This window comes from Haemorhous mexicanus, chromosome 3 (assembly GCF_027477595.1).
Source record: "Haemorhous mexicanus isolate bHaeMex1 chromosome 3, bHaeMex1.pri, whole genome shotgun sequence".
Classification (NCBI taxonomy): Eukaryota; Metazoa; Chordata; class Aves; order Passeriformes; family Fringillidae; genus Haemorhous; species Haemorhous mexicanus.
Genome location: NC_082343.1, coordinates 21,694,179 through 21,721,643, shown reverse-complemented (window position 1 = coordinate 21,721,643; position 27,465 = coordinate 21,694,179). Strand labels below are relative to the sequence as shown.

The 27,465-nt window shown below is 39.6% G+C and overlaps 1 protein-coding gene across 17 annotated transcripts in view; it reads right to left on the bottom strand.

Moving 5' to 3' along the window:
• ESRRG (estrogen related receptor gamma) overlaps positions 1-27,465 on the bottom strand; it is a 372,225-nt gene that overhangs the window by 212,073 nt on the left and 132,687 nt on the right. For 6 of the 17 annotated variants that reach the window (XM_059841033.1, XM_059841034.1, XM_059841030.1 and 3 more), the window contains one exon: positions 14,291-14,444. The exons of 6 other annotated variants lie outside the window; for them this stretch is intronic. In XM_059841033.1, the coding sequence (XP_059697016.1) occupies positions 14,291-14,325 (35 nt within the window). In that variant the 5' untranslated portion in view covers positions 14,326-14,444. Of the gene's footprint in view, positions 1-7,357; positions 7,380-14,290; positions 14,445-27,465 lie in introns of those variants that run through there. 5 more of the 17 variants (XM_059841041.1, XM_059841036.1, XM_059841038.1 and 2 more) reach the window with 2 other exon arrangements.

Below are 27,465 nucleotides of genomic sequence, written 5' to 3'. Positions count from 1 at the left end.
AGGATGAAGACATTTTGCCAGTATGCTTCTCCGCCCTGAAAATATCCACAGGAGTTTGGGATACCCCACCAACCAAAATGGGCACAACTGGTACTATCTTCTTGGTATCCTCTTTTCTAAATGATCCTTGTGTATGTCAGAGCCTTTTCTGGTGTGTCTGAGATCCATCAAACCCCTTTTTAAAAACTCCTGATACCACCTGGAGCATACCTACAGCAGAAACCTCACTGGGTAATTCCCTGGCAATTTTAATATCAAAGGTCTGGAATTTTGTCTTCTGAATAGCCTGGTGAGACCTCTAGAGCAGACATACAACACCCTCAAACTGTGACAGTGTGCTGATAAAAGTTCAGCTCTTCTGGGCTGTAGGTGCTACGGAAAGGATAAGAAGTTAGTTTTAATATCCACCTGTTCAGTCTGTTGCAGGAAAAGAAGTTGCTGGTTCCTAGCAAAGAGAATGTGAGACTAGGCATGCCACTGGCTGAGGGAAATCATGCAGCTACTCACGGTCACTGGTTTCTGCAGCTGTCCTTGCACTGTGGAAGGAACAAGGGTGCAGCCTGACACACAAAAGTCTGGAAGGTATATCTGGGAATAGGGGTTTGCATTAGAAATCTCTAGCCTGGTGAGACACATGACTGCACCTCCAGATGAGAGAGGGATGAAGAGATGTTTATCAGAACTTGAAACTGAGAGGAAACTTGAGCAATAGAATCCATGCAATGTGTTTTTGGGTTCACAGCACAGGGATCCCAGATCTGTGGGAAGCAAAGAGTATGTTACCATTCTGCTTTTTGTCACCAGCAATAATGCACTTGGGGAAAAGAAGTGCCTTTGAAAAGATGTAAAGGAAGACCATGAGTACAGTATGTGACTAATTTTAATGGCTTAACAAGGATTAAACTACATCCATTAATTAATGTATTTTGAGAAAGTTAATGAAAAATAACGTATCTATCTGTCCAAAACATAATACATATATCTTGAATGTCATCTCTGCTTTAGGAGGATTGAATCCAGATAGGATCTGTAGCTAACAAGGTACCTGATAATGCTCCTGGAATAAGAGGTGAGCATTAGTTCTCATTAAGTCATGTTCTTAGTGTTATTTGGCTCCATGGGCTGCCCCGATGTGATCTAACAGGATGTGGCATGCCAGAATGCATCACAACATGTTTGGAATTGTAAAAGCACACAGACCCTCAACAACTAAACTTCCCTGCAGCCCCTGGTGTGGAGTTTAGCATTCCTGATCAGGCACTGTCTCAGCTTTATTATAAATATCTTATACCTCCCACTGCTCGTTCAACAAGTAGTTTCTCTAGCCTATTTTCTAAACGGGCCAAAGGAGGTCAATGCACCCTAATTTAAAAACAAAAGCACAGAACCATGCTTTAAGCTTTAACTTACTGGGATTCTTATTCTCTTCCCCTCCATGTATTTTTATTATCCAAATCTAGCATTACTGAGAGAAGACGGAGGCGATTAGGAGAGACACACAGTTATTTTACCAAATCACTTTAAAAAAAAAAAAAAAAAGAAATAATTGGACTTGAAAGAAGCCTGAAACATTAGAGCAAAAGCAAGCACGAAAGAAGGAGCTGTGGCATCGTACGCCCCGTCTAACAAGGTATTGAGCACCGAAGCCCAGGGGACTCTTGGTACTCTCGCTGTGAAGATTAGACAAGAGCACTCGCGCAGGACACAGCAGGAATATGAAGGGACATGAAGTGAGCAATCCCAGCAGACAGCCTGTTGAAATGTCAGTCAGGCACTCTGCCTCCACCACCTTTCACAGAGCTAAACATCTCTTTATGTCAGAACAAATTGGGCAATCCTCAAATCTTTTTTTCCTCTCCCCTGACTTCAATGCGGCGCGGAGCGCTGGGAAGGAGCGCGGGAGGGAGCGGGAACAGACAGTTCACTTCAGTTCACATGAAAGCGCCCTGACACGCTACAAGGCTGAATACTGATATTGGCAACTCGTACAATCTTATCAGAGAGGCAGGAGCAGCAGCAGCCGCCGTGCTGCAGACCTTCCCCCTTTCCAATTATGCTGGGTGGCTGCTCCCTTCCCAAGCATCCTGCAACGTCCTTTGAAAGTAAACTCCTGGGCTTGATCAAAGGCCACAAAAGCAAACACGGCGTTTCTGTATTTATGAGCATATTTACTTCTGTCATCTTTTTCTTGTTTTCGCTCCCACCTTCCCTCACTAGTCCATTAAGGAAGTCTAATTTTAACCAACATCTAACACAGTGCTCAAACGCAGACTGGTGAGTAACCACAATTTATTTCAAATTATTTCCTTTCACTTACAAAATTCTGTACAGGGTATTTGGCTGGAGTTTTTGACTAAAAACCATACACAAAAGTTATTTTTGCAGGAGAATAACAAAACAGAAACCTTCCCATTAGGGAGTTCTTGGTATGATTGTATGAAGATGCATGAATTAGTGTGATTGATTTCTTTTTAATTTGATCCAACACATGAAAACATTATTTTAAAAATAAGCAGCCAATATACATTCTTAAAAAAAAAGAAATGAAAACAGAAAACTGAACCCAGACAAGACATGAAGAACTCTGTGAAGCTGCCTCCAAAAACAGCAAGACTAACCTGCTACCTCCACACTTACATTATAAAGATGCTGAAAGTATTCTAAAGCAGCTGTCTGAGCAAACCCCAAACAACAGACACACCCCAAACATCACAAAAATCCCTCCCCTGACAAATAAACCCATGGTTTTAAAAAAATGAAAGTGAATATTCAATAAGAAAATATAAATAATTGGCCACTGCCATGCCTGGCCACCTACTCTTTAAATCAGAGGTTTATTGTAAGCATGATCATTTGAGCAGAATGATCAATTTCTAAGACTTAATTCTGGCTATCTTCTAAAAGCTGCCTAGCATTTTGAATATTAATTGATTATAGTTGAAGATCAGATGCATTTCACCACAATTTTTAGTTTCTGTTTATGATATTCAGGCAGGTAAATGCCTGTGTGTATGGAAGAGATGTTACCAGACCATTTATTGCCCATTACACCACCAAGAAAAGAAGCCCATACTGGAACAAACAGTGCAGCGTTTCTGGCATTTGTTAAAGGAAGAAAGCTTTATAAGAAAAAAGAAATACCACCGATTTTTACAGGTGTTTAATAAAGATAAGCTGAAAAAGGGGTTCCTATTTTAAACTTGGTGATAGCTAAAAATGCATTCAAATATGTTCAAAAGCAATCTGAAGTCTCCTAAAAATGGGTGTTTAAAAGTGTTCAAGAAAACAGTAAAAATGCAAATATTTGTCACATTATTGTAGGAAATGGGACAAAAATGCTCATAAATTCAAAGAACCCTGCTGAGGCAAACTGCATTTCATTTAAATATGACATTATTTGGGAGTCATTAAAACAAAAATAATGTTTATCAGTTGCATTGTAAAGGTTACTGTGAGAAAACAGTCAAAGTTTGCCTGAACTCAAATAAGTGCTGAAAAGGACTTGTGAGCATAACACCCTTAATTTCAATTGTTGTAGCTGTGCCACGAGAAATAAAAACACTAAAAGTAATTGATGACTTACTACTATAGAAATACTATAGTTAAAAATAATGAGGATGTATCAGTATTTTCAAGACTCTTGGTCTGATAGTCGAATGAACTTCATACACATTACAATGAGAAAAATTAAAAAAGAAAAAATTAAAAGGGTGCCAATAGTGACTGCTGACTCAGACATGTGTTAAATCCCAAGAAGAAAGTATACAGTGCCTTGTGCTTGCTACAAAATGCATGTAACAGCCGTCATCCCTCTGTTCAAAAGATCTTTCCTGATTTTTTTATTAACAAACCCACGTAATAGGACACAGGCTACACAGGAGCAGGCTAGTATGCTGGGGTTAATATTAAAAGCCTAAATCTCATTATTAAAAGTATCCAATCTTGCTGAAGAGAGATGGCTTCTAGCTGTAGCCATGAAGAGCCTTCTGCAACCCAAGCTAAAAATCTTCCGTTTACATGGACTTGCACAAGGCTGTCTGTACTCCTAAAAACCATCATGAAATAATGCTAAAGGACCCCCTCAAAACCCCAGAGTTGCCATTTTGAACCTTAAACCTTTCCGTGCAGTCATTCTGAACCATTAATTGCTGGTTATTTGTACATGGAAATCAAGATGTAGATGCACGCAGATCCCTTGATTACACAGACATTTAGTCAGTGGCTTTAGTACTGTGAGTAGTTTTTGGTGAAGCAATCAAATTAAGCATCCCATTAAATATCTGATGTAGGTAAATCAGGTCTTAAAATCTGATCCATCTCGCATCTCCATCTCTTAGACTTGATTGTATTTGTGAAAATCAATCATGCACTTGCCTTAGTCCTGCCTTAATTCTGCCAATGAATTTAAACACATCACATACAGAGTATTATGTGGTTTAAATTCAACTATGAAGACCCATTATGGTACTGAGTTAAAATAATTTTGCACTGCACCCCTCTAAAGAGTGGCTTGCTTGGACTGCTCATGAACTGGTCTCACTTTTAAACCAATTTTTTGTGTTTCTTTCCAGTATGTCCTGAGCCCCACAGTCTGAGGGGACAGGGAAAAGGGCAGGGATGTTACTCTGCCTCTTAGTGCTGCTCAAACTCTGTAGTTAAGCAGATGCTTATTTACAATGCAACAGCCTATACCTAACACAGCTTCCTGAAGCTATTAAAAGTGGACACACAATAACTGCAAGCAGAATTTGGCTTATTGTCTCCACAGATTTGTGTTAATATACCAGTGTCTCAAGACATCACTTCATTTTCATAACAAGGAGGAGATTTAATTTCTGCGGATTTCTATAAAAAGCAATTTGGAAACTTCTCAACAATGATATTGCTTCCCATAAATGCCAAATTGGTAAAAACATCGTAAGAGGAAAACACAGCACACTGACAATATCATTTTTTTCAACTTAAGTACCAGCATTATTCAAAGACATTATACTGCTAAGTATCCAAATAATTCATTCATTTTAAGGATCGAAAGCATAATATTATTTTGTTAAATTAAGCTCTTGCTTTCCAAATCCCTCTTTTCCACTTAAACTGAGGGAATAAAGGCAACTGCAAACACATCTGCATGCAAGGCTTTTCAGTTTTCAGGAGTTGTTCTGTTCTGGTTGGGGTGTGCACTTCCCTTTTTGCTGATTACCAAAACCCAAAAGCAACTGCGATAACAATTGTAAATCCCTGCTTTGGATGATAAAATGAGCCTCAAGTATCTTCATCTCATTCCCACCTTCTACTACTTGCAGGAAGGAGGAGGCTGGTGAGGGAAACCATCATTCCCCTCTAACTTATTGGTACTGCTGCAATACAGTCTCTCCAGCTAAAAAGGAATTGTAACAACTGAAAGTGACTGTTTAAAATTACATCAAAAATCAAAATTTCTGGCTGTGGTAGCTTGGGGTGGGGGGCAGAGGGTAGATAGCCTGGTTTTAAGCATAACCTATTAACTGAAGAACGTCAGGACTTTGTGGCCATTTAACACTCCCTGTGAATGAAGACTTGATAACCATTATTGATCTCAGTTTTCCTGGAAGAGGCTCCCTGGTTTCAGCAGTGAGCAGTTTTGCTTCTCTTAGTTCATAAATACAAGAATAGGGCTATTGCTCAAATGCCACCCTAACTGCTGAAAATGAAATAAAAGTAAATTTCAGTGCAGTGTGGAAAGCAATACAGGTGTATTTCCACAGGGTTTTTCTGAGTAGATAGACCAAGGTTGATATAATCTAAAATTTTCTTATGGGAAATACGGAATTGCCACAGCTGACCCCTGGTATCATTTAAAAATATTTTCTTTGTGAAAGCCTACTCAAACCATGGAAGTATATAAGTTACTATTCTTATTTATTTATTGATCTTCCTTGTGCTACCATGGAACTGGAATACTTCTGCACATTAATGAATTCAGCCTAACAACACATAAGATGGGACTATGAGCATTTCTGCTGCCCAGGCAAGAAGCTGAGCCAGGGAATAGGAAGGGTTGTGTTGTTGTACCTGCAACACAACTGTGTCACAAGAAACAGCTGGGAATGCCCATTGTGTATCCCGTCCTATTGTTTTGTCATTCAAGGCTTTTCCCCATTTTCCTTCTTCCTAGCTACTTCTTCTGAAAACTCTGCTGTAGACTCATCAAATCAAAAGCTGATGTCTGAAACTTTCTATGAAGCTGCCAGAAGCACCTCCATCACTGAAAACATATTATCACAGGATTTAAACAGAGAAAATTAATCCCCTCCCTCTTTCCACTTTCCCTTCCCCAAAATGAGAAAAACCATCTCTCCATCTCCAGACCCCCCAGGTCAGATTAAACCCAGATGTCAAAGGAGAGACCTAGAAAGAGGTGCACATCCCTTCCAATGAGGATTTAAGGAGAAGCTGCATGAGTAGATGAACTGTTGAACTCAGTCCTCTGTCTTAAAAATACATTTCACTGGGATTGTTAATGCACGATATAAGTACCCAAAAGATGCAACAGAATTCTGAAATATGAATTAAGGACGTATTGCCATCTCCAGCAAAATAATAAAAGTACAGAGATTAAGAGGCAAGCATATCTTTTTGAATTGCAGAATAGGTTTATAGGTCTTCTAATAACAACTTTTACTCAAACCTTACATAAATAGGCTTATATGATACAAATATTATGTGGGCTATGTGGAAACTACAAGGTCCCTAATCATGTTTAGGGATTACTTGACAGAACAGAGACATTTCATTCCTATTGGACCTAGGGATTACAGCAAAGAAACATCTAATATTCCATTTTTTAATTTCATGCATTTTTTATTTACTTTTAATGATGCTGTATATATTCATCATCCTGAAATATTAAAACAGTATGAAAAAAGTAATAAATTGGTGGAAAATTTAGGGAATGGGAATGCAACAGCACGCAAATCATACACTATCAAGTGCTTGATACACATTTAAAATTACTGTCTAGTACAGCAAAGCCAAATTCCTGGCAGATTTCTGAAGCACAAAGTCACAATAAGAAGATCAGCAGAACAGACTGAAATAATAGAATATTCATCCCCCTAATCCATATGCAATTCTTTAGGGCTTTTTTTTTAACAATGCATATGAGGTCTGACTGTATTCAGGATTTAAATAAGTTGTCTCTCTCTCTCTCTCACACATACACACACTCTCTGTATATTTATAAAAAAAAAGTATATACAGTTATCATTTCTGCTCTACTGCACCCACATTGACAAGGTTAGCACATCTCCTCACACCTCAGATGAAACAATAGCATTTTAAACAACAAAAGTGTTAAAAGAAATACATTTATTCATACCACTGAAACCTCCTGCAACAGCTGTGTTGAAAGGAAGGAGTCCAGTTGCCTGGAAAAGGGATTTTTTTTTGTTTAGTATTTTTAACTCTTTCCTTCATGACTCTTAATAATTACTGGTTAATTTAAAGCAATATTATATGTAGTTCCTGGCAATAAAATTTTGAAATCAGTATTAATTCTTTGAGATCATGCCTTTCCCTCCAGACAGATACAATTTTAGATCTGGTATTGTATAAAGGGACAGAGACCTAGAGACAAGTAAATAATCACTCAAAAGACAGATGCTGATATGGATGGTCCATGCACAAAACGTGCTTGATGACAGGAGAGTTGGAAGTGGAGTATAAAATTTCCATTGCCACACTTGGGATTACCAAATTACTTTCAACCAGTGCAAAGGTGCAACTGAGCCATAGATGTTCCTCCAAACAGGAGAGTATGAAGAAATTCATCCCCTGTCATACAGAAATGCAAAGTCTGATCCTTAGACCAAGCAGGTTTTGCATAGGTTTAATTCCCTGATTAGGCTGTGAAATATCACCACCCCACACTCATTGTATAAGTGATATAAAATAAATGCACCCAAACATAAGACATTTACACCAGTAATGTATTTGTGGGCTTGCTAAATAAAGGTGCTCACGTGTGATAATTATGATGGCCACATGCAGAAAGCAGCTTTCACAACCACCAGGACAGCTCTTGTCACAACTCTGTTAGTGAGGCGAAGGAGGACAGGTGATGGTACATGAAAAGCCATCTGCTAAGTGAGAAAGAGCAGCCACATCCTGTCGAAACCTGAATACCCAAATGTAGCCACAGGCTATTTGTAGTAACAGGTCTCATGAGAAATGGCCTGGGGTGTAGATTGCTGCCCAGCATTCTCCAGGACCTTGGGTTCCTACCTGGTGTGGGCTGTGCTGGTCCAACCCTCTTGAAATCATGCTCGTGTGTTATTAGCCAGCCTGTGATATCAGTTGACATTGTTATTCGCATTGCAAGGTTACTTTTAATTCAACACAGGCTAAAGAAGCAATGTAAAAATATATTTAATGAAAAATATTCTTTTTGCTGAGGAATCTGCTTACCTGCCCTTACTATGACACCTTTCTACATTGACACAGACTCCAAACTTACTGGTGCTTATTGTTTACAGGTATCTAATTATTACTGATATACTGGAGGGAAAAAAAACCCTAAGCATACTGAAACGAGCAGAAGTGAAGCCACAACAGGGCTAGAATACACCTATCCTGCGTGCATGTTCTGCAGGCCAATAAGCAAAATAAGAACCACTCTTAGAAATTATTTGATCTGTACTAATGAGAAAAGCGTGAAGTTGTACAAGGAAATAAAAGACAAATGAACATAAAAACTTCTACTAGAAAATATGACCAAGATCTGTGTTAGCAAACAGGATCTAATAGTGCACAGTGAAGTTAGGAGAGAAAGCCTGATGGACACCCTGCAGAGCTGCACTGGACCGAGTCTGAAAAGCACAGGTGGCAGCAACTTCCATGCAAATGTGCCACGTTTTTGTAAGACTGGGCAATTAAGTACAAAGTACGTTCCATTTTGGGGGGAGAGTAAAAAAGGCCACAGAAGGAAGCTGGGATTTACTGAAGAGGAATACAGATCACCCAGTGAAAATCAGGGCATGCCTGAAATACATGAGTGCTACTTTCCCTTTTGCCATCCTTTTTTTACAGGACATAACTGTGCTCTCTATGAGTTTCTACTTTAGCGAAGGCAACAACAGTGACCGGGAAGGCTAGAAAAGAGCAGCACAGCTTTTGCCCAAGTTCTATAGTTTGTTCCAAAGAAGAGAGCTATTAAACCTTTTCTGCAAGTGTTTGTAAATACAGTAACACTTTTTAATGTGCACAAAGAATATTTTGCTTCCTTGTACAGATTCAGAGAAGTCTATCAGCCACATTCTTTAGAAAGCTTCTAAGCAAGCAATGCAAGACATATATTTGGAATATGAAAGTTTAATCCTACTCATTAAAACATGACAAACTTATAATTAATTGAGAATGAAGTCAATAATGAGAACATCCTTCAATGTAATGATGTTGGTACTATCAGCTTGTAATATGGGAATATGCTGTAGAAAGTGAAGCCTAATATGGAAAAATTACAAGTCAGTTTAAAAAAATAAGAGCCTGAAAGTTTTGCCTTGAGTAGAATCTTTAAAACACAAATTTTAAATCCTCAAAAATTACATTTTTTCAGTCTTCATATGAGATAATACATTATGTTGTTTTCCTGTGATGAGGAATAATTCAAGGTCTTACATTGTCTGATTAATCTCTCAACCAATATTTAGAAAAGGTTTCTCTTTGAGCTAATCAAACTTGACAAAAGCAATCTTCAAACTATGCTACATTCACTGATTTGTAAGATATCTCAAACTTGTGTTTTAATAAATGCAGTTTAAATTAGCAACAGCTCTAAATTCATCTGCTTATGACACCACCTTAATCTTGCCAACAGGATGTAAGGGAGGCAAAAAGACTGCACATGCAGATTAAAATTATTAGGACAAGCTGGTTGTTGCCTTTTTTTAAGAAGGATGCAGTTTTAGTTTTAAAATTGCACTCTCTATTGCTCACACTACACATTTTGGGGGATAGTTGCTGATGGCATTCTGTTTACTTTTACTGGAGATAACTGCCCTGACCTTACTGCATAAGGCCTCCCCAGCAATCCCTCCAAATAATGCTCATTTCTTTATCCACAGAAAGAGGCTAAATTTTAATATACAATCTTATGACATGCTTTGGCTTTCGGTATCAAACAGTACCATTAGGTTAAAGGACAGCAATGTTTTGAGGAGAACAACTAGTAAGGAAGCACTACAGCACTGCCAGGTAGGGACCACTGTGGGGAAGCACATAAACACCATTCCAGCCTCGACCTTCAAAAGTGTTGGTAGTTTCCTTTCTTTCTGTGAGTGGCCATGTGTGTGCAAACAGGGTTTTCCCATGGTTTGGGAATGTGTTTAAATTTCGTTGCCTGACTCTGAGCACTAAAAGAGATTCCTGAGTTAGCACAGCTAAGCAGGTGGGGGTAAAAAACTGTGGGAGAGATGTAAGTATTAATTCCCTACTGCAAATGTTGCAAGAGGAAATCAGGCCTCCAGCTCATTCTCCCTCTCAAGTCACACTTAAGTTCTGGATAAATAAGTTTCTGAGCTACTGACTGCCCTCTATTTCCTCCTCATGGTTGTGTGCAACCAAGAAACTTCATTTCTGGCAGTGTCTATGATAAAATAATACAATGCTCCATTAACAAAGCCTCACGTGTTTTAGAAGTTGCTAATGCAAATCTTTTTGGGACTCAAGGAAGGATATTCAAATATTGGGTAACATACTCTGACTAGGAAGACTATCAATAGAGTTTCTCAATTTGTTTATATAAATGGGCCAACACTTTTAAAAGCACTTCAGAGCACTTAACTAAGGCAAACAAGCACTTGAACTTTAAATATCTAGCAAGAGAAGTCATTGACAAGTATGACTTGACTTAGTAAATTCTAATATCTTTGCAACCTTTCATTCATACAATTGCTTCATGAAGAGAAGCACCAGGCTCCCATCTTAACTCCAGCTCTGCTCAAAGATACAGAATGCGGGGGGTGAGGAACAGCCTAGTCCCCTTTCAGGTCTTTTTGTTAAAGTCAACAGCTTTGCTTCTTCCTATCCAGGGATCCTGGGTCCATAATAGTCTTTATAAAACAGCTTCCTGATTTTGAAAACTTATTCGCTCTCTTGTTTGGCCCTCAAAGTAGGATTACTTCATCTTATAAACTTTGTTTTCCATGATGTCCATGGTATCTAAGCCTTAATTTGGGAATATAACATTTACCAAACACCATCCTACTAATTCCCAAAAGGTTTGGAGATAACTTTCTATACTCAGGACTAGGGTGCCTTTGGTAAGTGGTCTCATCATGGTGCCAGTGTCACGCACATTTTTTGTATCTTTGTATGTATAACACAGCTCTTCCTAGCTACTGCATTACACACAACCACAGTGGTCATTTCCTGACCAAACCAGTGCGATCTGATTCACATACACTTCTCTGCTGACAAACCAGCACCCAAATGAGTAAGACAAAAGATTATTCTGGAGTTTTGGATGGTTTGGGGTTTTTTTAAACTGATGTCTAGCTTAAGTACTAAGTTGGGCCCTATAAACAAGAAGGTGGTGTTTAAAACAATACTTCTGATCCAGAGCAGGTAAATCTCCTTCCCTAAAATCCTGCAACATATCTTGATTTTTATTCTTATAATGTGACAGAAAAGAGATGGCAGAAAAAACCCTTTATTTTAACCTGGTCTTCACCATCTTAGAAAAAGGAAATAAAATATTTTTAAGCTATATTCTGTAGCTCAATGGCCACATTGGGATTTTAGTTTGCTAGTTTTAAGGGACATGCAGCATGTTCTGGAACGGGCTGCTAGGGATTTGTACTGATTAGTCTGGTTATGAAAATTCTCGAAACAGTGTTTTGGTAGGAAAAAATCCTACAGTTCATACAGTTGAAAATATGAAATACTCAGTGCTAAAGCCTCAGACTATGCACAGTTCCTAAAAGAAACAGCTTTGAAAACTCTTTGAAATACCATGCAAGTCATAATTGGGTTTTAATGCATAAAACGGCTCAGTAATTTAAATGTTTGGAAAAGAAAACAGTCTTTGCTAGAGTTTATGAAGTGATAAGTCTATTTCTTAGAATGATTAACTATGCAACCTGATTTTGAACACAAGCATCTCCTAGCATATGCTCCCCACAGCTGACACCATGAGAGCATACAGTTTTACCAAATTAATATTCCAGGACCCAATTCTGATATTAGAATCCCATTCCTCACCTCCCTGCCTTGAGTAAGTGCCTTGGTTTCTACAAAAGTAGTTTTACTTCCTATTTTTAAACAAGTGAAATCAGGATTAAGGTCTGCTCCTCATGCATTTGGTGCTACTGAGTGACAAATTAGATTTGTATGTACAGGATGTACAAGCATAGATACAAATGTATCATGACATTTCCACTAGAAATTAAAAAGAAAAAATCCAAAAAATAACCCCAAACCCAGAAGATGAATGACATTCAAGGATAATACAACACTCATTCACTTATAGAAAATTTTTAGTAGCAAAAGCATATTAGAAAAACAGATGAAGTACAGCCAGGACAGCATAAAGAATGCTTTTGGGGAAGAATGCCCCAAATAATGTCTCATTTTAGAACAGTGATAAAAAAGACTATGACAAAAGAAAATACAATTCAGTTTTGAACTCACTGCAAATAAGTAACGAGATCTAATAATTTAGAAAGTCCTTAAAGAGCCCGTGGCTTTGGTAGAAACGAATCAAATGGAGAGGTGAAATTAAAGAATGGAAGAATAAACTTAGACAAGATGACGAGAGAGAGAAAAAGAGACAAAAATCAGTGAAAAGAAACAGTCCCAGGGAAAGTACTATTTCATTCTAATAATAGATTCATCAACAGAATATCTGTATGCACTAACACCTGATTTGAGCATCCTGAATTCTGATCCTGATTTCCCAAGATGGCAACTACAATATTAAAAAAAAAAAAACCACTTAAATTACTCATTACTAGAAATAGATTGATTTGCATGAGAAAAATACAGAGTTAAGACTCCCATTTCATTTACAAATATTAAGATCCTAAAATAAAGTCTGAAATAAGTCCTAACTCCCAGGCTAACACTTCTCTCCTGTTGTGACAGCCTCATTGCCCCTGGGAGCTGGGAAATGCCATATACGGTGGCCACAGGGAACAGAATGTTTGTGTGACCCCTCAAAACCTGGACAAGGGCTCAGGAGATGAGTGTGAGAACTTGCAATTCTATCTGGTATTCAAAGACAAACAAACAGAGAAACATCCAAGAGGGAAACATTATCAACAGCAAAAGGCCAGACTTTACTTATGCCACCTGAGCAAAAGCCGTGGGCATGTTCAACTCTTCTATTTCTCTGTAGCCTTTATTCCTTCAGTAAAACTTGCTGGTGCACATGGCTACTTTATTTCTAGGTATATAAATGCAAAATTGACTAAAGACACATGAGTTTACCCTGCTGCAGAAGCCAATTGCCAGAGTAATTCAATATGGTGCATGTTGGACACGTGACAATGGCTGATATTCTTCAGTCAGCACATTTCAAATTGCTTACTGGCTTTGGGTTTTAAATTGCTCACCAAAGACTAACTTTAGCTATATTTGGGTTGGGTTTTAGGGGGGATGAGGGGAGAGAGAGAGGGGAGTGGATGGTATTAAATTTAACAGAAAAAAATCACCAAGGTATTATAAGAACAGCAGTTAATTTACCTGCTGTTCTAGAGAATAGCTCAGGAAAATAAATTTCAGCTTTCCCATACCTACAGCTCTATGTCTCAATTGTCTTCAGCCCCTGAACACTACATGTGAGAACTTAATTTTGTGTTCCAGCATTTTAAGTAGAGTTGCTTATATAGTTAAGAGCCACCCTAATGCTCCTCAAAACTACCCTGAAGTACAAGACAACCCTCCATTTTGAAGGTAAGAGTCTGTCAACTTCTAGGGCCTTCAGCCACTAACCCTTCTCTCATCCATAAGTGTCTAACACGTTCCCCTTTTAAACTCACTGAACACTTACAGCAGCCAAAACACATTTTTTAACATCACTAAAACACTGTCTCTGATGACCCTGGGACTCTACAAAGTTCAAGAGCAGGAGCAAAATTTGAAAGGTTGGTTTAAAGATTAAGCCTGAGCCCTTGGTGCACCTGAAGGGACACTTCAGGAGGCAAACACCCCTCCCACAGCTGGCTGTGGTCTCCCACCCCCCGGCAGCTGCGGCGTGCTCGTTCCACCAGACAAATCGCAGAGGAGAGGGAGCGAACCCCCTTCATGGACTCACCATCCTTTTCTAGTCACATTCACTACGCATTGCATTAGAAAATCGTAACGGTGTTAAAATATTTTGGCAGGATTTGTTATGGCCAGATCACTCACTTCCTTTGGGACACACAAAGCCTCCTCTGGCAATGAAACAGCCCAAATGTCAGCAAATCCTATAGAACAGAAAACGGTCTGTCAATGTAAAGCCTAAATGAATCTCCAGTTAAGCAAAACAAAACTGTATAACATAAAAATGCACATACAGAAAAAAGAAACAACCTAGAAATATGCACTTTTTATTAAGGTTTCTTGTTTTTTTTTTTCCCCCCCACCCTCCAGAAACTTTTGAACAGCATTACAATGAATTCATCACAAGGTGCTATTAGAACACAAGCTCCCTCCAAGTGTTACCAATTCACGGACAGATTAGAGGGCACATTAATAACATAGTTAATATGAAGTGTTTAGAGCCTTTACGTCGGTGACAAATACGACTCAGCCAAATTTCCTGACCATTGAGGCCACGGAGGAACAATTTGGTAGATTTCATCAACAGTTCTAATTATGTTCCTGTCAAGTTGAGAACAAAGTAATCCATAACTGGGGGGCTGCTCGGAGACAGTGCCACGTGAGAGTAATTTATGCCCAGGGCCCTCGCTGTAGTTAGTGTGCACAATGCTTGACTAAGAAGTGGGTTCAAAAAAAGGAATTTATTAGGGAAAACACAGTCCTTCAGCTCCGAGCAGCTCATCAGGTGCAGGCTTAGCAGGAGTTATGAGGCAAAGTCTTCTTGTTTATAAAAGCATCTAAAGTCCAGACTGGTCTCGGCAGGTTTTAAACCATAGGATTTTAACCCAAGGCTTCTGCTGGAGCTAGGTAAGCCCACGGCCAAGGCCAGGGTGCAACCCAGCCCTCTTTAAAATCATCTCAGTCCTTGGGACAGTGGCAGTACCACCTCAGAAGCCAAGTGGTACCAATGCCCTTTTGCAATCCTATAAATAATCCACTAATGAAAGATGCAAAGGCATTATTAGTAACAGTAAACTAAAACGTCACAATACACAATGTGTTTCTTGCCACAGCCCAACTGGGAAGCAGGCTGAGAAAGGGAAAGGGAGGGGAGGAAGGCAAATGGGGAGAAGCTGTCATGTAATTTTGAGTCATTTTCCACTGTGATCTATATTGGGATACGGCTTCTATCCTTTCAAACAGGATCATTTTATACATGACACTCTTGCTGCATTTCACAAAAAGGCAAGAATGTCTCCCTAGCTCTCAAAGTGCAAAGCCTGGCAGCGGTCATTCAGGATCAGTTACTTGCATATGCAGTGAGATGTTAGAGAAAGTAAAATTATGCATTCCAAACGTATTTAAGAACATTGTCTGTAAACAGAGGGTAAAATAACATTAGCAAAAAATTAGATCCATGTGAGAAACACAAAGCACTTAATGGGTTTTAAAGCATCGTTTTCTGAAGGTTCTGTGCAGCCCCAGGAAGGCTGCCTTCCTTGCCTACATTTCCCACTGCTAGAATGGGTACAGGTATGCAGATTCGTATCCACATGACATATCTTGCCAATGGATTTTAGACTATAACAATGCTATTGGCTTCACTAAACTATTGGTCTTAGTTACATTTTAAATTACTAGCTGACCACTGGCACAGAGGAAATGCAGAAGCACACCTAAACCCTCAGCTTCTCCTTTCATAATCTACTAAAATTTCTCATACAGATTTGCTTGAACCTGTAAATTCTCTGATATCAAGTCTAGGGACTTTCCCAGCACCTACTGAGTGAGACAGGATTAGTCTCATATGACTGAAGCATCACAGATTTATGATTACTTGTTACCAAGGACAAAAAAAAACCCAACATTTTAAAAGCAGTGGTGGCTTTGCAAAGAGGCAAAGAGGAAAGGGAAGAACGCAGTCCCATTCTGCAGATGTGAAAAGAGAAACCTTCCTGCAAGTCAGGGAGACTGTAATTTAGAAGCCAAGCAAAGTCTGGACGTTCTAATTCCCAGACTCGTGATTCAGTCACAAGACATGCTTCCTTTCCTGGTGAAATGTCATGCTGCCGCATGCTTCTGCTACAGAACACATCCTAACCAAGTGTAGCAAAAGCATGATGATCCCATTAAGTATCTAACATCTAATACCTTGTGAAAACTAATTTAGTGCTTTATCAAATCTCTAGTTTGTATGTAGAGCATAAACTGGCTACATTTGCTAATAGGGCAGATTGACCCGTCCCATATATTATCAAACCACATCAAAGTCTGCTGGAGGACGTAGCCTTAGCTACTTATTATCCCTTGCATTAACTCTCTCACTAGCTACTCAGCCAATATATTTTCCTGTAATACATCTGTCATGATTTTGCAGGGAAATCAGCAATTCTGAACAGTGCAGCAGTTAGATAACAGGACTAAACCCATCATGGTCGCCTGGCTTTCCAATCTACTGCTAATTGGCATGGACAGAAGCCCTTAGAGCTGGGCTTGCACAGCAGCACACCACTGCTGGGCCCCAGAGATTTGGCCTCTTAGTTAGATTTGTATTTTTAGAGCTTGAGTCATTTATATGATTTCTTCACGATTTATTACATGCAAGAGAAATAAAGTTGGATGCCAACACCTTCAAATTTACAAGATTTTTTTTTTCTTCCTTTTGGCAGAAAAAGGTTTTATTTTGCAGGAGAACATGTGGCTTAGTAATCAGGAAAAAAGGGCTAGAATATTAGTAACAATAATGTTGGCAACATTAGATACAATGAGAACATCTTTCTTGGCTTGGATGCTATGCAATCATGTTCCCACATGTTTATTTAGGGTCTTACTTGTGGCACTGTATATATATATATATATATATATCTGAAGCCATGTTTCTAACTGTCTGGGAACTTGCATTTATGGCTAATAGAGGGTCTGGATGGTTGTTTTGTTTTAAATTAATAACTGCTACTATTTTCTGATAGATAGTGACTTTGGACTTGGAAACCCTGAGCCATTATACATGGGTCTCTTACTGACCTTTCTGACCATTTAACTACCTGTCATCACTGGAGTTAGTGGTGGAATATGAAAAATAAACTAAAAAAACAAAACACTCCCCCTTCAAACAGAAATCCACCCAACAGAAATAATACATTCTTTCACACTGCATATGTGATTGTATGTAGTTCTGAAATAAAATTATATCCATCATACAACCCTAGTTGTTCACATTTAATCTGACATTTATTTTCTTTTCATGGCTTCTCAAGCCCTCTCATCTTCTTTTCCCCTCTAACTTCAGTCCCTTCATGTCTTTAAACACAAATGTAAACAAGTAAAAGGCATTTAGGAGGGCATGTGGAGGCATTATTAGGCAGTTTGTATAGTTTCTTGGTGATCCCTGATCCCATTGTTGATGGATCATTTTTAATCCAGAGAATATTAAAAACTGCTTACAGCCCAGCTGTGGTTTAGTATCACCAAAGGCAGGCCAATACAGTAGTTTTTCTACAGAGTAAAACTTCTAACAAGTAAACTTTCAGCCAGGGGAAATAAATTAGACAACAACAACAAAAAGGCGGGCAGTGAGTTAAAACACCACAATTCTACGTTACTGAATTGAACTACAAGTCTTTGGAGCTTCATCTCTCCCCCTTTCCCTCCCCTCTATATTTTTCTTCTTCTGTTTTTATGTTGAAATCACAGGAACTACGCAGCCTAGCAAGGCTGTAATCACTCAGCAGGAACCTGGCACAAGCACAATGCAACCACCAGCCAGGCAGCAGGAAACTGAAGGAAATCTCTCTCTCCCTCCCCCCCAGGTTTCTTAAAAGGGACTCGGCATGAATGAATCTTCCCGGTAGCCACCAACAATTTCTTATTCCTTCTGAGCAATCATCAATTTCAGCATCAAGTGGTTTAGTGGCTCTACAACTGGTAGTGGCAGCAGAGTAAGCCCAGCATGCAAACGTTTTGGCTAATTTAAAACCCTTGTGCTGCCGAATCAAACATGACAAGACAACAGTAAAAAGAGAGGCTATTATCCCAAATGAGAGTCGGCGGATGGCTGAAATTGGCTTGAGTGGCAGAGACAAAAGAGGTGGAAGGAGCAGGGACAACCAGGCATGATAATAACAGATACAGCGTGCACTTTCTCCCCCACCCCCAGTGCATTCACACGTATCCCACCTGGAGGAAAAAAGGCAACACTTCCAAGTTTCATGGCCAGGAAGAACAAACACACTTAAGAAGATTCAAAATAAATTAATACCTGGTAAAGCATCTGCCCCATGGATATGGGGAAATGTAACTTAAGAGACATCACTCTTTAACCCTAACACCCTGAAGACAAAAACTGCCATTTCCTACCTGAATTCATGTCCTGCTGCCCCAAGTTCATTCTCATGAGTTGAGAAGCAACTGAGATAGGACAGAATAACTTCAAAATGGGAATAATCTGTGGCGTGGCTGCTCATGAATAGCTGCTACACACAACCAGCTCACGAAGAGCCCAGATCTCAAAGAGCTGCTGGAGAGGAAATGTGGAGGGCAGAGGAATTAATTTTGTAAGGCAACTGGGAGACCACAAGCATTCTCACGATGTTGAGAGCCATGAACCTTGGTGATGGCTTGCAGTTCACAGAATGATGACCTGTGGGATCACTGGAGAGCAAGCAAGTTGTCTTTTGCAAGATTAACAATTTAAAAGTGCTGAAATTAATTTTGTTTAATAGCTGTGGGTGCAGACTCCTTACAAAGTAGGTTGCAAGGTCAGCAAGCCTCCTAAAGCCTTTTAAAATGCAGCTTTTTATAGGGACAGTAGATTTAGGGTGGCTTAGGGCTTAAAGATCTAAAAAGCAAAAGAAGGGTAAGAGGTCATTTCCTACCACTTCCAAATCTTGGGTGAAGACATGTTCTCTGTTTTTGCTTCTCACTATGACATACAATTATTGGTATATTCAAAGCTACTCGAGGCAGTATGTGTTTCTTAGTGTACACAAAGTGAAAAAAGACAAAAATCAACCATGAGAACCAGATCAACCAGCACATAGCAGGCTCATCAGACTCCTACTGGAACGTGTCCACCCGTGTTGCAAAAAAGCAGGAGGAGATGAGAAAATAAATCTGGGAGACTAGAAAATAAATCTAGGAGACCGAGAGACTGGGAGGGGAAAGACAAGGGCAGGGGGAGTGCTCACACCCTTGCCATCATTGAGAAGTAGTTCACCTGTGATTCATATCTGCCTCCTTATACGAGATCATTACACTCTAAATTACTGTACTGTACAGAGTGTTTCAAAGAACAGCTGGGCTCAACACTAAAACCAAAACCAACCATTTAAAAGGGATGTGCTCAGCTTCACACCCTACTACATGTGAGCTATTGCTCATAACACAGCAGAATCTGCTGATTACTGCTCCCTTCTAGGATGGTTTTCTCCTACATTTTTGCCAACAGCATCCAACTAATTGCACAGGTAAAGTTCAGAGAGTGTGCCAGTCGGGAAATAGAAACAGAGAATGAATTTTGCACCACTGTGTAAGATGGTCTGAATTTGCTGAAATTAAGCAACGCGGCCTTGAAAAATATTTACATTGCATGCAGGTGGACCTATGTGAAAGGTGGGCTCTGAATTTAAAGAGCAATCCAGCCTCAAAAAAGCATGCACCCCAATGCAAAGAAATATTCTGTATGTTCCTTTGGTCTCGCAAACATATTCAGGGAACCAAGAACCCTGGGGAAAGACATGATCACAAAGGGTTTGTTACATCCTGCACGTGGGTTTGTTTCATCCTGCCCCCTTTTAAATGTTTTCCCCCATAACATGAAGGAACCATGTGGCTAAGTTTTCAAAGAAAAACCAAAACCAGTAGCACGCCAAGCATCAGGCATGCCAGCTGTTCCTAGACAGCCCACCCTGGGGACAGGTAAGTGCCACCCAACAGAGAAACCTGTGTCACCCAGCTACACAGGCAAGCAGAATCCCTCCAGCCTTTGCAGCATGTTTTCCTGCATAACCAAACTTCGTTACTGTGACCGAGGGGCCCCTTCCCTGGCAATGAGGTATCTGATGGCCATTAGGGAGGACAGAATTAATTCTGCTGTGAGCCTGGTGCTGACAGTGGCCAGAGCGAACACACCAGCCATTTTTCTCAGCCTCTTCCACAGGGAGTTGGAACAAAGAAAGGAGCTCTGGGGAAAGACCGAAGGCATTACAAGAAAATAATTTTAGATGCACATGAATACTGCCACCAAACACTATGTGCTTTCAGGCTGACATATGCTAGTGTACATGGTGTTTGTTTAGTTTTTCCATCTCAAAGTTGAATTCATATCCTCAAACAGCACTCCAAGACAAGTCCAGTTCACAGTTCAGCAAGGAACTGCTTAAAAGGCAAACATGACACAGGTCCTTAGGGCATCTCATCCATCCTGCACTTGGATGGCATTCTCCACCAAGGGACCCCATTAGGAAGGAAGGGCAAACTGAAATCCTAATCCAAAGCAGCCTGAGACAGCACCAGCATACTTGTGTAGCAGCGATGGATGAGCGTCCATTTGTCTTCAAAGCATGGGAAGCCAATATATCTGCTTCAGAGCAAACTCAACTTTACTTTCCAACCTTGTAGTGTACTTAAAGCTAAAATGTATATCATCTTTCTGTCCGTGGATAAGGCAGCAAAGAAGTGTCACCCACGACTCCAATTAAAAAGACTGGAAGTGATGCACTTCCAGTGCAACTCCATACAGCAAAACACCCCGAGATTCACATTTTAAAAGCAATTGCCCAGGAAGGCACTGCCACGAGCTACAAACAGTTTCCTTCCCCTCCACACAATGGAATGAACCAGAAGCATCTTATGCTAGCACAAAGCTTGCTGGAAAACACAGTTGCTGTAGGAATGCTATCAATACCAGAGGGATCACAGATCCTTCTCTCCCTGCAGAAGGTTAGGCCCTTCCAAGCAGGAAGAAACAATATGTTTGTTCTGTGGCCAAAGTAATTATAGCCTTGTGTATATTGCTTTATATTTCTCTTCTCATAAAAGAGCTTTGTATTGGTGTTGAACAAGCCGAGTTATGAGACTGGAAGTCTCCAACCTAAGCTTAGGTCTGGCAAAAGTAGAAAGAGCTTCACTCACTTCAGGAAAGGTGATTCTATGTATGCCAAGACTGAACATGGCCAAATATTCAATACTGCCCATTAAAATATTTAAGCTTATACAGTGGAATTCCCTCATGGATAATATATTAAAGTATATATCTTCAGACTTCTCTTCACATGTTAGTGTAGCAACAACCTAACATCGCAGGAGGAACTCCCGTTCTTCTTCCATGGGGGCAGTTCTAAAGGAGAACACAGATTCGAACACTGTAACATGAAACATGCTTGACAGAAGAATATTATATTTTTGAAAGCCAGTCATCTGCTTATAGGAATCTCTATCCAGGGCTCTTATTTACAGCTCAGGGGTATCTATTGTTCCAGGTGAGATCCTCCTGCACCAGGAACAATGCACCAAGTGCAATGAGAGAAGACCACCATGACCAATACACGCTGCAGTTCGAAGGGACCAGCCAGAGAGCTGCTGGGAGCACACATATTTCTTGTGCTCCAGCCAGGAGCCTAAACCTAAAGGTGACCCTGTCCTGGTGTAGCACCATATCACCTCTAGCGCCTATTAGGCTGACCAGAACTGGATCTATCTGCCTACCTATTCAGTTCATATCAGGAAAAAGGAGAGAGGAAAAAAGAAAAAAGGAGAGGGGAAAAGCAAGCAAGGTCAGGCACTTACGTATGAGCCACATACCTTGTATGAGTAACAGCAACAGGGACCCAAATCTCCAAAGCAGCACCAGAAACTGCCTTCTCCTGCCTAATTCACAATTAATGTTAACAACTCATCTCACTTCAAATGCCAGACCAGTTCTCTTCCAGTCTGTGTTTAAAATCACAAAAACATCTCCCACCAAAAGGCTTTTCACATATCTGTATTTACTGTCTCTGAAGCCAGCAAGAAGGCTAATCTGGGTATTCTGCCAATTTACAAAACCCAAGTAGTGTGGATGGAGAGATGTGTTCTCTGCCATGCTAAGGAAACTCACAGGGTGTCATCCTATGTGACTCCAAAAACCATATGGATGAGATGTCTAACAAGACTGTCCCAAACCTCACATTTAAACTCTGCCTCAAAATTTTTACCTTTTTTTCCCCCCTACATGGCAGACTTTGAACTGGTCCTGGCCAGCAGGACAGTGGAGGAAATTCAAGAGCCACACTCTACCATCTACTTCTCCTTGGGATCAAACATTTCTCACAAAATAAATGTGTTGCCTCAAAAGTATTTTTTTCCTCAACCTGTAAAGTTCTAAAAGCCTCTCAGAAAAAGTCTCCACAGCCTACTAGAAGATGACAATGAAACATGAGGTCCAACCACCTCCTCACCATTGCTGTGCCTCAGCACTATCTGCCCACAGTATAGCACTAAATTTAAAGGCCTTGCAAGTGGGACAGGGGAGAGCTGGAAAAATGAGACTGAGATCTTGACAGAAAACAAAAGAATGGAGACCTAAGTCAGACAGTTTTGGCTGCAAATGATCTTCATGACCTTCTGCCTCTGGGTGACACAGATGAAAAGAGGTTGCTCTTTGAGACACCAAAAATGTCAGATTCCACCTGTGACACACACACACACACATATATATATATCTATACATACAATTGTGTAGGGAGTGAATATTAATTTTACTGAAATCACTGCCATACCCAAGATTATTAAGCATCAGTTCCATGAGAAACATCAAGCCCTGGTCATGATACCTGATGTTATTCTCTCCACCTCAACACCCTCACTCCTAACAATCACAAGTCCAAGAGGCACCATACCCGTAATGGTTTTCCCAAAGCCATGATAAGACTTAAATCAATCTATGCCTGTTGCAGTGCTCAGAAAACTAGAAAACTTACTATTTTCATTTAAAAAAAAAAAAAAGGCAACCTTGCAGTCGCCTTTGAACTTCTGTCTGTACCACTGGGATAAACGCACTCAATATCAGGAAAGAAGTACTAGGAGGGCTTTTATGATGCAGTACACAAAAAAAGAAAGGGGAAAAAAGTGTTACAACATGTCCTGTTCCTATGCTGCTAATATTTTTCTTTTTACATAAAGCCTCCTTTTATTAGAAAAAAATGTCCCATTATTTTCAACAGGATTTTAGGTTTAGTCTATGTAGAGGATTTTCAGACCATCCTTTATTGCAGCACTAAAGCACATTAAGAATATTGAGCCAATTAATCAAAGCACTCTGATTCAAAAAATAAAAAAGTTTAAAAAAAAAAAATCAAGAAAACCTGAAACTCAAGAAAAAAACCAGGGTAGTAAACACTGAATTAATTTTTTTTTTTTGCCTCTTTTCCCTCAGGCATGTAGAGCAGTCATTAGGGAACAGTCCAAAGGAGATAAGGAAACACATTACTAATAAAGCATGGCCAGGTTACCATTTTGAGCGAGGGTGTTGTTGTTTTTGTTGTTTTGGTTCGGGGCTTTTTGGGTTTTTTTCCACTTTTCCCTTTCATATAGGGATGAAGCACACACAGAGTTTTGAGACCTGACTGTGTTATGAAGCAGGAATGACGTGCCTCCGGCCCTGCTCCACAAACCATTCCATCAGCAGAAGTCTCCAGCAGGTCGGAGACGGACTAACTTTTCCAAGGTATTAAATTAAAAGATGTTGAATTAAGTTAAATGCCCCACATTGAACTGACATTTCCCTTTTTTAATGCAAGCTAAGATTGATGAAAAATACCACTTATCTACATTAAGGGTCAAAATATCCAGCAAAAGAAGCCTCTGGTTCAGCGCGTCAGAGCAAAGTCAGTCTTACATAATCCGGGGACCAGAACGCGGATCACATTCTGATGATCCAATTAATGGTGGGATACTTTGCAATCAGCCAGGAAGCAAGGCCCCTAACAGATTGTGGGGCTGTAACATCAATTTCTTAAGTGCATTTAAAGGATTACAAATGTTAGTCCTGGCTTGAGATTGAAACACCTATTGAGGTGCTCTGAACCACATTACAGTAATTGGGTACCTGAATTAATGCCATTTCTTCTGATGGGCGAGTTGAATACATCGGAATTACTGATTTCTTTTGCTGTGTTTCACTTTCAGCCTTTTTCTTCTTATTCTCAGAGCATAAATCTGAGGCAGAATATCTCTTTTTTATCTAGATAGTTTTAATTACAGCCCTCAGGCACCCAAATACTGTCCTAATTTCACCTTCTGGATTGTTTGGGTGCACTTCCTTTTTTTTTTTTAAATCTTTTATTTTGCTTATTATTTTACCATGCTATGACATTAAGATGGGAAATTTTTTTTCTTGAAGCTTCAGGGGTAAGGGGAAATAGGCTGCTGAGACATGGAGAAAGAAAAGTCTGTCTTTGCCTTCCTATATCCCTCTTCCACCATGTAAACCTTTTTATGCATGCACCAGATACCATTTGCAGTTTTGCACCTCTAGAGAGCTAGAACTAGGGCTGCCTCAATTAGTCTTCTATTCCTTCTGAGGTCAGTTCAAGTAAAGGTCTCCATCATATCAAACTGGCAGGAATGCTAACTACCTGGGTATTTCAGACCATACAGGGTTCAGCTAAAGAGCTTAAAAACCACACAGCCACTTTCAAGAGTATTGAGAGAATATACAGCATAAAGCTGTATTTGTGTGCCAGAGACTAAATTCAGTCAGTGTTTTAACATCTGAAATAGGTTATGGCACAGGTTTGCTTGTATGGCTTTTCAGCCAGGCAGTGTCTCTGTTAGACCGCAGTACAGAGCATATAGGACACATGCATTTTCCTACTGGATCATCTGGGTTTTGATAATTGGAGTTTTAACGGGGAACTCCATCCATTTCTGTCCTCTGTGGCACTGACATTTCAGCGACCTCGGCGGTGATTTCTCACTCGCAGCTAACTGGAATGTACACAACCATGATATAATGCCCATGCTGTGAAAAAAGAGGTGAGAAACAGAGCGTGGTATTCCAAATATTCCAGTCCGTTCCGTACATTTCATTTATCTGGTTACAGCACATCAGGCTCAGATATTGGTTTAATTACTTTTATGAAGTCTTATTAATGATTAGTTGCAAATCTATGTACACATGTATACTTTAATTCTCATGTATTATATATCCTGAGGTATTCCAACATTTTGTTTTATACTCAAGATTCTGTAAAGAAACTGTGATGCTGCAGCAATTCTGCTTTAATTTTAGTTTTGCTTAAGATAACTGTAAACAGCAAAGATACTGGAGCTATTTATCTTCATTGCTGGTTAAGAGGAAATTGTAGCATATACCTTAGGGGAGCTAAGGAAGCACAATGATTTAACAAGCATATGAGGGAAAGAGACAGCTTCTAATTCAATAACAGAAGTTTCTGATGCTCAGGAAAAAGCAGCTTGCATGGTTTAGTCAGATAGTCTTTTGCAGTTAACTATTTTATTTTATTTTTAAATCTATTTCCCACCACGTAAGAACTGTAAGATTTAGGAAGGGTCACTGGGGACCTTTCAGCTGTGCTCCTTCTTTCTCTTAAATGGTTTTGAATGTTCCTTAATTTCCCATCTCCATTAACATGGGATATTCCTAGAGTTCAGAAATAAACCCTCTGAAACACAAAAAAACCTATAAACTGTCTCCACATAAGACACGATTATTCGGAGCACAGACATGGTTTCCTTGTAAGGCCACACGTTGAAACAGGGCATAAGGTTTTTCAAAAGGTGTCTTGCAAATCTCAGCTACAGCTTCAGAGCAGCTTTTGACTCATTAGACGGTGCTGGCTGAAATGATTTACATACAGATAATGACAACGCAGACCCCAAGGACTAGTTAGCTGTTTAGCAGCATATACATTTCATATAACCACTTCCATACATCCAGTTTTAAATTCATTAACAAAAACCAATTGCTACCCAGTGGTCTACATTACACTGCACACAGCTTCAATACACTTTCTAAATTACTGCTTTCTGTCACTCCTCCCAGCAATCTTACAGACAAGTTAAACTTTACTGCCTTGAAGGCATTGATGACCAATTTGTAGCAAAGCTTGTATTTAAGTTAGTGACAAATAACAACGGAACTTCAGGAAATTTGTCTTGTTTTTAATATCTCATTAATATTTTGGAATAACAGAAAACTTTCTCCCTCTCCCCTTTGGCAGAGGCACAGTGATATCCTGAGGGCTCCCCTGCAGAGACACCAGCAATAACAGCTCCAACATGCTCAGAAAGCCCTGATCTCACTAGCATTCATCTTGGAGCTGATTCAAAGTTTACTGAAGTCATAAGGAAACTTTACATTAGCTTCAGCATTTTTCAGTTCAGACCTTCCAGTCCTATTGCCCCCCCTTCTCCTCCCCAAACCCTAATTGAGATCTGCTGTGTGAGCATTAATTATGTTGTTATTGTTGTGGCATATCCAGCATGAAGTGACTCGTGATAATGCTGTCCAAATGTCTGTCTGCTTTTTTACAGCTTGGGTAAGGAGAAAAAAGTTACTTTTCATAAGTAATTAACAAAAATTAGTCTTGGGTTTTTACAGATGCATAATGATTAGGACCCAAGGGGGAGGTAAGGTTCACTTTTTATTAATAACATTTAATGGATTAAAAAAAAAAAAAAGAAAAGTCTTTCCACACTCTTTCCATCATATTTCCCAAATATTTACAGTGTACACCTCGGGTTTGAAATAAGCCAGGGAGAATTAATGCATTGCTTACACTTGGAATCTGAGGTGGCCCCGTCCCAGCAGGGCAGTACAATGTGCTGTATCTTTCCCTTCTCAGCACTTATCTTAATCTTAATAACTAGCCAGACAACTGACTCCAGAGTCCTGGGCTTATCGACTGGAATTTGTCACATGCACACAAGAGAAGACAAGAAATGCATTATATAACAATGCCATACAAATCATTATCTTTTAATATTTAAAAGTATGTATTCAAAATCTGATATGAACCCATTTTCATTGAACTCAATTCCACTGGTTGTTATTAAATTTGATAGCAAATGAACAAAAATACACTTGTAACGTATTTATCTGCAGAAGAGTTTATTTGCAACAGATCAAAAGGCTGCTTCTTACTGCAGTTTAGCTACTGCTATCAAATGCAATCTGCTTTTTAA